We start from the raw sequence: 14,807 nt of genomic DNA, 5'->3' as shown, positions 1-14,807 counted from the left end.
AGCGGGTTCTGGCGCCAGCAGGGGGTGTGAGCGGGGGCGGGTGCCAGCAGCAGGGTGCGAGCACCGGATGGGGACCACAGAGCACAAGGAGCAAAGAAATTTTCAGTAAACCACCAGGAGGCTTTGCCCCAATGACAGTGACCCGGAACCCCAACCTTGTCTTGGCACCCCCGCTTCGCTCACCTGCTCCACATCCCGCTGCAGCCAATGCCCACCATGTCCACTCGCGCCCCCTAGTGGTAAGTGTACATCATAGCGACTGTTCAGTTCGGTTGTTCTGCCGTTCGGTCTATTTGCATATAAGGGTTTTATATAGAGAGTTATGCATGCTGTACCAACACATGAAACAGTAGCCACCAAGCCATAGAGAAAGGGTACCAGGCAGTGGTCAGTAGTAGGCCTTTTCTAATCTTTACCAAATTGCCAAGCTGTTTTGCCCTGCTTAATGAAAGTTTTGCCATCCTTGAAGTTCAATATACTTTTAAACTTAAAATAGCATGTCTCTTAGTCATTTGGACTGCTGTAATAAAGCACCAGAGATTGAATGGCTTATAAACAACAGACATTTATTTCTAACAGTTCCAGAACTAGGAAGTCCATGATCAAGACCCTGGGAGATTCAGTGTCTGATGAGAGCCTGCTGTCTGGTTCATAGATGGCCAGCTCACCGCCTTTTCTCTGTGTCCTCACATGGGAAAAGGAGGCCTAGAAAACTCTCTGGAGTCTCTTTAAGAAGAACATTAATCTGACTCATGAGAGCTCCACCCCAAGACCTAATCACTTCCCAAAGGCCTCACCTCCAAATATCATCACATTGGGCATTTAGGTTTCAACATGTGAATGTTGGGGATACAGAAGTAAATATTTTTATTGCAAATATTCAACACATCGTGCCATATTCAGTCGATGATACTATGTATTAAATATTTGCAATAAAAATTCTTATTTCTGAAATAGGAAATATTGTATGAAATGCTTTTTACCAAGTGTCTATGTCCCATGTTTTGTTAAATGTTCTGAACATTATCTGGATTTGCTGATATCAATATTTTTATTAATATAACCAATAGTTTGGTTATATTTCCAGCGAAACATTCTAAAATGTGCAGCCTACTTCTTAACATAGATTACTGTGAACCAGATTGTCTCTATCGTTCTTAAATCACCCCTGAAGGCAGGTTAGCTGCTTAACGGGATGCATTAACTGTTTTAGGTCAGTAGGGTACTTTTCAGTGCTTTATTATTAAATGCTCCATACCACTGGCGCTTTCCAGCCAAATCCCTGATCGTGTAGCCTATTTTTAATATAAAATCTCTCTGAGCCAAAGTCATATCTTTCTGGAAGGTGAACCTCTTAAAGCAGAATATTAACAATTTACCACCAAATTACAGACTCATTTGGCCTGCTTAAGTATTTAACCTGGTACCAAAAAAAAGTATTTAAAGTCATATGAGAAAAGCCTCATGTTTCCATGGATGTTTAAAATAATTATCTTAATACATTTTCTATAGAGTAATGCAGTACTTGAAAATATTAGCATTTCATGTCTAAGTACTTTTCTTTTAATTCTTGTATCCTATCTGATATAATGCAACATTTTTTCAATGTGCATAAAGGGTCTTTCAGGAGATCCAGAGCTTGTTTCCTTCCCCACATGCAAACAAACTACCAAGGTTAAGTCAACCAATTAGAGAAAATATATCTCTGAAAACCCTATATTTTTGCTACACCGAAAATATTTCCAGGGTATTTTGCTGGACATTTAAATTGTAATAAAATTAAAATTTACTTCTATTCATAAAAATGATAACATTACAGAAAATTAAAAAACAACAACAACAATCCAACCCTATTTCTTCTGTCATTTTTGTGTACTCTCAGTATTTTTACCTACATAAGTATATGTATTTTTAGAAGTGATTCAGGCTCTTAAATATTTTTTATCAAATATAATCATTATAAATATGTCTACTTGCTCTTTGGCCTTATAACTATTATTAAGGTTTGTATAATTTATTAAGTGTATGGACCATAATTTAAGAATTGTAAGCTATGTCCCAGAAGTGAAATCATTAGTCTAGATATGTGTTAGTCTACATATCTAGTTACAAATAAAAAGAACATTGTTTTCCCAAAGGATTGTATGAAAGTCAAAAAACCACCAAGATGGGAAAGCATCAGTTTTCATGCCTCCTCACAACATTGTGAATTGGTACTTTGCTAAAAATAGGGCTAATTTAATGAGGAAATGGGATTGTGTTTAATTTAGAGGCTGAACACCTCTTCTAGATGTTTGTGACTAGTTGAGTAGTTTGTGAATTTTTAAATTCATAACCTCTGTCTATATCTATTGACCTTGTTCCAATTATCTATGGGAACATATGCACAGGTGACCCAGAGCGCCTCATTTGGATATACCAATACAGACGTCAAAGGGTACTTACTATTAATTAATATGGCCGAGCTTAACCAAAAACTAAGAAGAGAGAAGACACAGGAGATAAACAATGCAAGAAATCACACAGGTTTATTTACCAGAGAGCTGATGAGTTTCAGTCCTTGGCAGGCCACCCAGAGACACTCGCTGACAGAGACACACGGAGGTCGTCAAAATACTCCGCGGCCAGGAGCTCGGTCTCTTGACTCGAAGAGAGGCCTCTTAACAGTCTGGGCTCAGAGGCAGAGCAGGAACGGCAGTTTGCAGGGGGAAGGAGAACGCCTTGTCTGTGGAGGTCAGACAGGTGTCTGACTGCTGTTGTGAGAGTCCTTCTTTTATGCCCCATGGGTGGGCTTCTTCAGTGTCTCATATCAGTGTGCTCCGGTGGCCTTCTGGGCTTATCAGGATACACACGCAGGGGCTTACAAGGTACTTATCAGGAGTGTACACGCAGGGAGTTGTTTGTCAGGAGTTAACATGCAGGGCGTTACAAGTTACTTATCAGGGTCTCACACACACACACACACACACACACACAAATTAAGTTTCTCTTCTAAGTAAAGTTTAAAATTCACTCTAATAAAAAAATGAAATTTGATTATATTATCTTATACTAACTAAACTTATTACTATAACAGACCTCTTATAGGTTTTCTTATCCGTTAGCATAACTTCTGTATGCGCAAAGAAAGTTTTAGAGGTCAGATCTTTAAGGACTGACATCATATCCCTTTTCACAACTGTGTGGTCCCTTGGAGGATGCATGTGATTACTATCCTTAAATGTCTGTGGATTGACTGTTCATTGCCACCTGGCAGAATTCGCCCTGAAAGGCCAAGATTTGCTATTTGATTGTTCTGCCACGCAAGGAAAGGCTCACAGCTGGCCATGCCATCTTTTGATGTAACCTTTATTTAGTGGTAGAGAGCCCACTAAGTTGTCCCAGATTTTGTATTTCTTCAGTTAGTCAGTTGCATTCCTTTAAATATGCTACTCAAAATTGCCAGGAAAAATATCTTCCTCCTTGCTGGCTGGATTTTTTTTTAAACATTCTGTCTTACTAGAAGTATGTATGGTCACGTTTTCTGCTGTGAATTTAAGTTCTATCCCCATAGAAACAGGGTACTGCATGAGAAGTGGCAGTCAGTACTAAATAGTCATATAGTATGTCATGCTTACAATTTTGAACCATATGCAAGAACATTTTCAAGAATATTCCTTCTAGTAGCTTTGATTAGCATACTCATTCTGTGGGGGTTAGCCTGGGGAAAACTAACACGACTGGCCTCTGGCTACACAATGAGTCATTAGCAGCTTTAGGATTGGAACTTGGAGTCCCTGGAAGGAAGAAGTGGAGTTAATGGGAAAAGAAGCTTCCTAGAACATAAGCATTAATCATATTTTTCAAAATATAAAATGTCTCTTAAATTCCTTGGAAGATGGATGCTCTATAAACTTTCAATGTAATTACTTTTTTTGTGTGAGTGGTTTGCTTGTTATGGAACAGGTTTATTTAACCAACAGACCTATAGTTGACATTTACACTAAGTTAACGAATTTGGTATTTATTTAGGTTTATTATAAAACATCAAATATTATATCTTCAGGCTGAAGTCTTTGCTTGGTTCTTTTACTCACTATAGAAAATATTTATTGGCCACTCACTGTGGGTCAGTCAGATTACTGTTGATGCTTTTGTTGTTGTTATTGTTGTTGTTGTTTTTGGAAGAGGCATAAGAATGTTGAGGAAAACTTAGAAATGTTTAAGAATGCTAAAAAGGACCTCGTATAGTGGAAGAGCTTCAAGATGTAGGACGTGAAGGAGAATAGGCTCTCTCTAGTAACCCTTATTCTTTCATTCAGCAAATGTTCACAGAGCACGTATTCCGTGCCAGGCACTGTTCTAGGCACTGGGATGAATGAGTGAACAACACAAAACACAATCTTTGCCCCTCATGGATGTTATATTCCATGGGAGAGAGATAGACACTAGACAATAAATGTTAGAAAGTAAAAGCACTATTTTTTAAAAGTAGGACAGAGTAGGTGAGATTAGAGATACTGGGGAGAGCAGTAGGGTTACAGTTTTAAACAGGATGGCCCCAGAAAGCCTCTTTGAGAAGGTGATCTTTGAGTAGACTTGAAGGAGATGATAGGCAGGCCTGTGAAAATCTAAGGAGAGAACATTCCTGGTACCTGTGGGGAACATCAAGGAGACCAGTGAGGGTAGAGCTGAAAGAAGGAGGTTGTATAATATGAGTGGAGGGTGTAGCAAATGAGTGGAAGAGGAGACTTAGAAGGGGCAGCCAACAGGTAAGAGAAAGAGCAACAGGTAGAAGGAGAGAGAGAGAGATTTCTTGGAAGGCAAGTTGAGAAAGTGAATAAAGAACGGGGAATAATATCAAATAGCCATGCTAAATGCTACTGAGGGTTAAGTTAAGATGAGCACTGAGAATTGACTACTGGATTTAGCCACATATCATTGATGACCTTGAATAGTTTTGGTGGAGTGATGGAAGAGAGTAGGTCTAAGAGAGAATTGGAAGAGAAAAATTGGAGTGAGTAGAGGCAACTTCCAAATTTGAGCCATTTTTTTCTGCAAAGAATAACAAAGAAATAGGATAGGAGCTGTCAAGGAAATGGAGTTAAGGACAGTTTTCTTGGGCAAAGGGAAATACTACCTGTACGTATGCTGATTGGAATGATTCAGTAGAAAGACTAATGGTAGTGATGTCCATGCAGAGTTTCTATACCCACCATGAATTCCTATACCAAAAATTTCTTACATATGATTCATTCATTCCTTTTCTCTCATTTAATGTGTTAGCGATATTTTGAGAAAGTCCACCTCTCCCAGGCACTATTTTTCTGCTTCTTGCTTGCTCATTCCCATTCTCATGACTGAAAGGTGAAGTTTTTTGTAAGAAATGATATTAGAATGAAAAATTCTTGTCATCTATCACCATCCATAAATATTTTTGAAAGGCCTAACCCCCCCCCCCACACACACACACACACACAATACTGTATTGTAATTAGGAAGGACAATTATTTACCCTATGCTTGAAATCCAAACTTAAAATAACATTAAAATTGGCTATCTAATTTTAACTTTTCCAAAATGGTTCTTTTTTTACCTGGCTGGTGTGGCTCAGTAGGTTGGGCACCATCCTGTGCACCAAGAGGCCTCTGGTGTGATTCCTGATCAGGGTACGTGCCCCAGTTGTGGACTCGGTCCCTGATAGTGGAAGTGCAGGAGGAGCTGATCGAAGTTCTGCTCTCATATTGATGTTTCTCTTTCTCTCTTCCTCTCCCTCCTTCTCTCTAAATGTCAATAAAAATATGGGGGTGGGGAGAAAGATTTTTTTGGTCAAATTTTGCAAATATTGTACAGAGGCTCTTATACAAAATATAAATAGCCATCATACCTTCACTTTAGACCTACCATTTGCACTCTTTCATACCTTCAGCTTCTGTGCTGCACACTAGCAACTGTTCCTGTTGAACTGAAAGGTTACTCGGGAGACGCTTGAACTCCAGCCAGCTTCAGGCAACATCAGCTGCCAAAGAGGCTACTGAAGGCCAGCTTGCCAAGTTATGTTCATTTTCAGGGAAGAGAGAAACATTTAAATAGCCAGTTTCTTGACTTCCATTGTCTTCTTGTTCTACTTATGTACTTTCCATTGTAGATAAATAATGAAGAGAATGCTTTACAATTTTGAGCTACTTTGAAGTGAGGAAAATTTCAGGGTAGCAGCCAACTCTTTGAATCCTTCTTTCCACAAAACAGCATTACATTGACAAATTATCTGTTTCATTGAACCCTCATTGTACCTTCACTGCCTTTTGGGAAGATAAATTTGAGAGAGAGAGAGAGAGAGAGAGAGAGAGAGAGAGAAAGAGAGAGAGAGAGAGAGAGAAAGAGAGAGAGCGCCAAATTTAGCAAAGATATTTCATCATGACATTTATGACCATTAGAAATGGTTATAAGTGTCCCTGAAAGACAGAGATGTTTTTGATTAATAGAAATATCAGTTGCAGCTAGAGATATGTTCTAGCTTTTATTTTTAAGAAGTGATATATGCGTGGAACTTGAATTCAGAGTGCCCCAACCTCCATTGATTATTAGTTTTATAACCTTAGTCAGAAATCTTAACTTCTCTATGCCTGGGTTTTTTAATGAGTAAAAATGGAGATAATTAGATTAATTATTTAATGCTTCTGAATCAACACATTAGCATAGTGTATGCATTCACTAAAAATTAGCAATTATTATTATTCATATACATAGTCTAATAGAAATAAATTGATTGCCCTCATTATTAGCATAATATAGAATAATCTCAAAAATTTACTGACTTTAGCTTTTAAGAGATAGTACTGTATTTAAAAGGAAAACAAAGAACTTTGTGTAAATCTCAGAAGACGTGATTGTTTCAATAAAGTGGAATTTACTGGCAATTTAAATACCACTTCTAATTAAGAAAATAAAATATGTGTAAGTAGTTTTTCTGTGAAGTGATGCTCTATAAACAAAAAGGATTCCCAATTCTAGGTGTGCTTGAATGTGTATCTATCTGTAGGATGAGAAAGAGAGGAGAGGGGTGGGGGAGAGATCTTAAATACTCCTGAAAAGTACCATGTTACCTATACTGACTTCTTTTCACTTTTTCAAACCACTAAGCTTTCCTTGTCCGGGGCCTTAGCATATGCTGTTCTCTCTGCCTAGACATCTCTTTTCTCAAAATATTCCAGGGCTATTTTTTTCTTTATTCTTTGGGTTAAATATCACCTCCTAGTGTCATATCATCCTAATTAAACTAGAGTCTTCCCACCACCATAATTTTATCTCAGCCTGTTTTATTTTTTCTCATTATAATTTTTTTGATAACTTTTTTAAAAAATTAGTCTCTTTCACTAGAATATCAAGCTCCACGATGGAAAGAAAGCTTTATTCCTTCTCACAATCATATTCCCAGCACTTACCTAAAGTTACAGCACTTATAGTTCTAAATGCGTGGTTTTGGTTTTGGGGTTTATTTTTCAGTACAATTTAATGTCAATACCTACTATAACCACACAAAGTTTATAAATTTTCCAATGCTCTTGAGAAAATAGAAGCTATCATTTTAGCTTTTACACAATCATTAAAGTACCACACAGGGATGAACTTACATAGATTACCTTTACTTCTGTTAATATTTTTGACATTAAGCCAAAAGGTAGGCCCGTCACATTTGAGATTTCATTACTAGATGTATTTGAGCAGAAATGATGTGACAATTGCAAATTGAAGTATACAGAAGCAATGAAAATGTGTTTCGTCTCAATAGCCTACATCATGTAGTGTCAGGAACACTTTGTTTTTCTTCAATTTTTAGTGTCAGAAATGCTCATTATCAGTGAAAAGTGCATGGGTTTTTTCTTTATTGATTAAGGTATTACATATGTGTCCTTATTCCCCCATCGCCCCCCCCAAGCACACCCCCCCCCCGCTCATGCCCTCACCCCCCTAGTGTCTGTGTCCATTGGTTAGGCTTATATGCATGCATACAAGTCCTTTGGTTGATCTCTCCCCTTTACCCCCACCCTCCCCTGCCTTCCCTCTGAGGTTTGACAGTCTGATCAATGCTTCTCTGTCTCTGGATCTGTTTTTGTTCATCAGTTTATGTTGTTCATTACATTCCACAAATGAGTGATATCATGTGATATTTATCTTTCTCTGACTGACTTATTTCACTTAGCATAATGCTCTCCAGCTCCATCCATGCTGTTGCAAATAGTAGGAGTTCCTTCCTTTTTACAGCAGCGTAGTATTCCATTGTGTAGATGTACCACCATTTTCTAATCCATTCATCTGCTGATGGGCACTTAGGTTGTTTCCAGATCTTAGCTATGGTAAATTGTGCTGCTATGAACATATGGGTGCATATATCCTTTCTGATTGGTGTTTCTAGTTTCTTGGGATATATTCCTAGAAGTGGGATCACTGGGTCAAATGGGAGTTCCATTTTTAGTTTTTTGAGGAAATTCCATACTGTTTTCCACAGTGGCTGCACCAGTCTGCATTCCCACCAGCAGTGCACAAGGGTTCCTTTTTCTCCGCATCCTTGCCAGCACCTGTCATTTGTTGATTTGTTGTTGATAGCCATTCTGACAGGTGTGAGATGGTACCTCATTGTTGTTTTGATTTGCATCTCTCGGATGATTAGTGACTTTGAGCATGTTTTCATATGTCTCTTGGCCTTCTGTATGTCCTCTTTTGAAAAGTGTCTATTTAGGTCCTTTGCCTATTTTTTTTATTGGATTGTTTATACAGCTACTAGGACAATGGAAACTAAAGAGAAAATAAACAAATGGGACTACATCAAAATAAAAAGCTTCTGCACAGCAAAAGAAACCATCAACAAAACAACAAGAAAGCCCATTGCATGGGAGAACATATTTGCCAATGTTATCTCTGATAAGGGTTTAATCTCCAACATTTACAGGGAACTCATACAACCTAAAAGTGCATAGTTTTGTTACTGAAGAAACCAACAAAGCATGAAGAGCAATTCATTTTCTTAGAGAGACCCAGATCTCTGCACAGAAAAAAATAAAGTTAATTATTTTCAACTGTGGGAAGAGATGACAGTAGGAAAAATGAAGGAATTATCACCCCCAGCCAACACAAGCAGACAATACAAGAGACAGACCCTTTCCCCTCATGCCTTGTACTCAGAAGTCTATCCCATAATGCTTTCCTTTAAAAATGTGGGCCGGACCACAATGGCAGTGGAAGTCTGTCTATCCTATGGCAGGTCAGGAAGAAACAAGTCAGATATGCCATTGATTTAACATAATCCTCTACATGAGAAGGTCGTTTGAAGCCTGACATAGTTTGGTTGAATATAGCTTTGTCTAGAATTTGGTGACCTTAGGATACTATTAGAAATTGATTTTGCCCAAGAGCTTTGCTTTAGACTTCATATGAAAATTTTGCACAGAAATAGATGAACAATTTGGGATCAAAAATATCCCTCCTGAATAGGTGTATGACTCTCATCCTTTTGGCTTTAAAAGATAAAACAAGAGAACACTGAAGATAACTGATGCTGGAAATATATGACTGTTAAACAGAAGAGTACAACATCAAAAAAGCAAGTTCTAAATACCAAAACAAAAATGCTTAAGGGAAAAGGTGATAATTTTTGTGCCAATACTTGACATAAAAGTGTTTAGAGGGAAGAAACAGAAGTTGAAGAGTAGCTAAAAGTACAATTTAATCCCATTAAAATAAAATTTCCTAAAAGCAAAGAACACGTATTTGGAGTGAGAGTTCTGAGGATAAAAATAGAAGATTCTGAATGAATTATTGGTAGACATTAGGTGTTAGTTGTATTTTGGGACCGTACAATGAGGAATAAGAACATCAAGATGCAGAAAAGGAAACGTGGGTAGCTGAACGTGTGATGTACCTGTTAAGGACAAATACCACAAAAGGCCAGTAGGAACGTGAGAGATCAAGAGTACATCTTGTAATAAACCTGTTCTGGAGTTAATGGAAATGACTGCCAGCTGTTCTTGACTAAAGACAACTTGAGGCAGAATGACCCAGAAAGTCCATATGGTACCAAAGGCAAAGCTTAATTAGATATATCACTTTTAACTGCACGTAGCCACACTCCCAGAAGGAAGGAGATGAATTGTAATGCACATGTTGGGAGGGTGACTTTCAAAATTGCAGGAACTCTGGAGGCCACCCACGCTACTATTTAATAGTGGCTCTCTTTGGTGAGAGGATATATAAGGTGACCTCATTTGTGTCTTCCTCTTTTTACTATGGGATATGTAACTTCTATAATGAAAAAGTATTTTTAAAGTATATACTATTACAGGTACAAGGTGTGAAAATAATGTGGCTCCTATACGCCCCACTAATAAGCTACAGTTCATGGTCATATTTCATATTGTAAAATCATTAAAGGTTAATATAGTGTCTCAAATATTCAAAAGATAATTGCCAACGTCAATGTAGGGTTTTGTTTTAAACAATGTAAGCTTGGAAACAGGTCTCAAAATGACTGTGCAATTAAAAGCTACCTCTGATTATTAGCAAAGGACTTTTAAAATCTTATTTTGTTTAAAAGGGAGAGATCACATACATTGTGTGTGTGTTAATCCTCTTCCTGTCATTATGGGTTTCTTTATGACAGAATTGTGTGTCCTCCAGGAGGTGTGACCTGAGCTTTTGGCAGAGTGATTGGGTCTAAAATGCCAGCCAGCACAGTGACAGTGGGGACTGAGGCCCTTTATGTGGCATAATTGTGCTTCTTGGTAATTTTCTACTGTGCTACCCCTGCTGTAGGGAATGTTCTGGGAAGATGGGGGAGCCCCTAAGCATGTGTGTCTGTGTAGAAAGACTCATATGTCCCTTGAGAATTTTATTTAAACAAAAAAATTGGAATGAACTTTGTATCCTCCATGCATTTTACATTCACTTGCTAACAATGTAATCTTTTTAATATCAATTTATGTAATTATACCGCAATTAAGGTGCATTCAATCTATTTTGTTCTAAAACTCATATTCTATATTTCCTAACATTGATGTCATGAAAACTGGTCTTGGCCCAGAGTTGAAAGGATGAAAGAAGAAAGGAAGGGAGGAAAAGGGAGAAATTCTTAAGAGTGGTTTTCTTTCATTTACATAAAACTTTACAAAGTAACTCCCTTACCACACTCAAACAAAAATGCAGCTTAGAAGGCAATGATAGAATTTTGTTTACTTTAAGAAACCTGAAAACAGTTTATAAATAAAGTTTATAAATAAACTTTAAAAATGTAATTCCACTACTATAGGATATTAAAAACTTAAATACATTTCCTTCTCAAATCTCAATTGTCTTATTCATAAGACGAATTTGGACTAAATTGTTTCATGACTCCTAACTCAAGCTAATAAACCAACCGAGCTTTGAATCTTCTTCATAATTATTGTGATAACAATTCACACAGTTATGTATTCCAGTGACTTTATTTCAAGCGGCAGTTTCTCAGTGGGAGAAGCATTTCAAAGTCATTTTGAGCTCAGTGAAGCTCATGGCTTGGAGCTGTGATTCCTCTCCTGCCCTAATTAAATGTGAAAATTTCTCTCTTGCATCTTGCTTGGGAAGTCACAGGCAAGCACGAGCAGTATGCTATGACAGTTCCTGAGCATTATTTGATTTTTGCTGTCCAATAATGTACATAATATGGTCTATGCATTGCCTTGTGGCATAGGATAGACTTTCTGTAAGCAGGTTAATGGAAATGGATCCTTACATGAAAAGATTACATGCTGTCTTTTTGAGAGAATGTTTTATCTGAAACATAAACATGACAAACAGACCTTGTGCCGGTTACTATAGAACCAAAACCCTTTCCAGCTGTTTACACTTCGGATGCAAATGGCAATTTGACACAGACTAACAGTGTGCGTGATGTGAGCATCCGCCTGAAAAGGCTACCTATGGAGCATGCCCAGTGCGGTGCGTGCGTCCTCCGCCTCCCCCTCCAGATCTCTGAAGATAAGGCTTGAACTTTGCACTTGCAAATGTCACTGCATACGTTTTGCACTAGGTGCTTTGGTGTTTTTTTTTAAGGTTCTCTTGCAACCAATTTCCTTTAGCAATCTATGAGCAGGAAGAGACTCTGCAGGGTAGGAAGATACATTAAGTTTCAGAACGAGTTGGTGCCTGTCTTTGAACGCACTTGAGGTGCTCTTTATTTTTAAAGCAACCTAGAGCGTTCCAGTGTTCGTTTCCCCCTCTGGAATGGGAGGATAAGAATCCCCTCGGATTGGAGTCCCCCGGGGTAGGGAGTGCAAGCCCCGGAGGCAGAAAGGGACCGAGAAGAGGGGCTTGGCCGGAGCATGGCTGGGGAAGGCGCGGAGGCTGCTCCGCAGGGCTCCGCGCGCGCTGAGGATCCGTGCCCGGGGCTGCAGCTGCGGATGGGAAAGGCGCTGTCTGGCTAATGAAGGCCACCTGGATCAGGCTTCTGAAAAGAGCCAAGGGAGGAAGGCTGAAGAACTCGGATATCTGTGTAAGCTCCGGGGCTGGCGTGTGGGGAGACGTTATTTCGCCTTTGCTTTTGCTGTTATTGGAGTGAGTGCTGGCACGGGCTCCTTTATTCAGTAATAGGATCCTGATTGCAAGAGCGGGAGCCAGGGAAAGTCCTGTCATTTTCTGAGCTCCTTTTCCTGTGTCATGGTTTCTTTGCCAGAGGAGATAAATCCCGGGCAGGTGTTTTCTGCAGACAGGTTTTGTTAATATCTATTTAAAGGTATTGGAAAAAAAATGTGTTGCTTAAAGATTGCGTGGAGCCGACTGCTGTTGTCTTACAGTTTTGTCAGAGGAGGTATCAGGTGAATAAAAAGGTGCAAAAGGATGCTTAAGATTCAAGTGGAGTCAGCTCACAGTAGTGAGGTTTTGGAGAGTTGAGGTTTATAACTCCTTTACCTTTCGGGTATGTTTTTTATTAGCAGTGCCTTCTTCCTGGGTGTAACTACTTGCCTTACGTGCAGATTGTTCTTGAAGCTATCCTTGAAACCCATCTGCGCCCTTCAGCTCTGCACTGCACCACGGAGCCGGTGTAAAGGGACTTGTTCTGTCTTCCAGAAAGGACATGAATGGGAACATAAAGCTGGGGAAGGAATGGTAACTTGGTAGGCACAGCTACCCTCGTGAATGGTCTGCAAACCAGAGCATGATTTTTCTAGATGGTTTGCCACGAGGTGGATTATTTTCTCCTCTTTTCAGGAACTTGGGGCACAATCTAGGAAGCTCACTGTAGTGTCAATGAAACATTCCCAACGCAAACGTCATAGATGGAATCTGTTTTAAAATGTAAATTTCCCTTTCCAGGGTTCGGCAGACTCCTACACCAGCCGTCCATCCGATTCAGATGTGTCTTTGGAGGAAGACCGGGAGGCGGTGCGCAGAGAAGCAGAGCGGCAGGCCCAGGCCCAGTTGGAAAAGGCAAAGGTACAATCATTTCTCCCTGCCACGCTCTTTCTCCGCCAGTGTGCTGGGCCCGTGGTGGACCACCTGTGGAAGTGTGTTTGGTTTAAGAGAGGTACAAAAAGTGAGGTTATTTTCTTTCCCTAGTAGAAAAGGGAAGTGTGATATATGAGTGGTCTTGCGTTCCATGTTATTTTATAATTCAAGCAACGTGTGTCCGTGGTATATGGTTTATTTAGACACACAAAAGGATTCCTGATTATACCAGGAGAAAAGAAAACAGTATCTAATATTAAAATGATTTTACCTTATTTTTCCAGCAGACCCTTTCTCTGTTCAGAAAAACAAACTTTATTCAAGTTGATGTTTATTTTGGTATTTATTTGAATAGTCTTTCCCCCAAATTTTACTCCATAGGTGCTTTATAATATTATTTTCTTATATTTAAAAAAATGGTTCACATTGCGTTTTTCAAAAATAAACTAACAAAGGATTTTATTATTTGAAAATGTTTCTTCTATCCTATAATAATAAAATGCATATATATGTATGTGGAAGGGGAACTGGAAATCAGATATGAAATATATAAGTACAGAATTTAGATGAGACCCTATTAGATTTGACTAATTGTCGTGAATTAAATTCTTTTTCCCATATAGTCATTTCTAAATCAGGGGTGGGGAACTGTTTTTCTGCCAAGGGCCATTTGGATATTTATAACATCACTTGCGGGCCATAAAAAATTATTAGCTTAAAAATTAGCCTGCTATATTTGGTCAAACATTTAATGAACTCACCCGTAATGCCTTGGCAGGGCCACACCAAATGATTTCTTGGGCCTTATATGGCCCTCGGGTCGGACGTTCCCCATCCCTAGGTTGTTGTTCAGTTTTAAGGTACCTTGCTGTGTGTGATACTCCGTAACTTTTAAGTGAACATGTCTGAACACAGTTGTTGGTTTTCTTTTGAAAAGAATTACTGCTTTGAAAAATAAGTACTGTGTTGATCTTGCTAACAAATCGAGGGTAACATTAGAATACTTATACTGGCTGCTGCATCTCTGAGATGAGTAAAATCTTGGTGTGTTGCTATGGGAATCATGGCTTGGAGATTCTGGTTTGAAAGCATGGACAGCCCTTATGTAATATTCATGACCTCTAGCACAGCTGCCATCACAGTTTACAGAGGAACTGCCAGGAGGCCATGACTCTTGAGAAGCAGTTTCCATACATCACTACAGTGTTCTCACCTCAGCGGGCAGGGAAGTCATCGCCAGGTGTGATATAGTCTTGACTGCAAGACCACCCAGAGGAGCAGGGAGCTGATGAAGCCAGGTGTGGCCCAGTTGCTATCAGGTCATCTGCTCTACCAAAGGTAATCATTTTAAA

At 39.0% G+C, this 14,807-nt stretch overlaps 1 protein-coding gene across 6 annotated transcripts in view; it reads left to right on the top strand.

The window, feature by feature from the left end:
* Positions 1 to 14,807, top strand: part of CACNB2 (calcium voltage-gated channel auxiliary subunit beta 2) — a 349,621-nt gene that overhangs the window by 216,715 nt on the left and 118,099 nt on the right. For all 6 annotated transcript variants that reach the window (XM_006093714.3, XM_023758070.1, XM_006093718.3 and 3 more), the window contains exon 3: positions 13,324 to 13,443. In XM_006093714.3, coding sequence (XP_006093776.1) covers positions 13,324 to 13,443 — 120 coding nt within the window. The remainder of the gene's footprint in view (positions 1 to 13,323; positions 13,444 to 14,807) is intronic.

Source organism: Myotis lucifugus, unplaced genomic scaffold (genome assembly GCF_000147115.1).
Source record: "Myotis lucifugus unplaced genomic scaffold, Myoluc2.0 scaffold_121, whole genome shotgun sequence".
Lineage (NCBI taxonomy): Eukaryota > Metazoa > Chordata > Mammalia > Chiroptera > Vespertilionidae > Myotis > Myotis lucifugus.
Note: the sequence above shows the minus strand (reverse complement) of the source record. Positions and strands in the feature narration are given on the sequence as shown.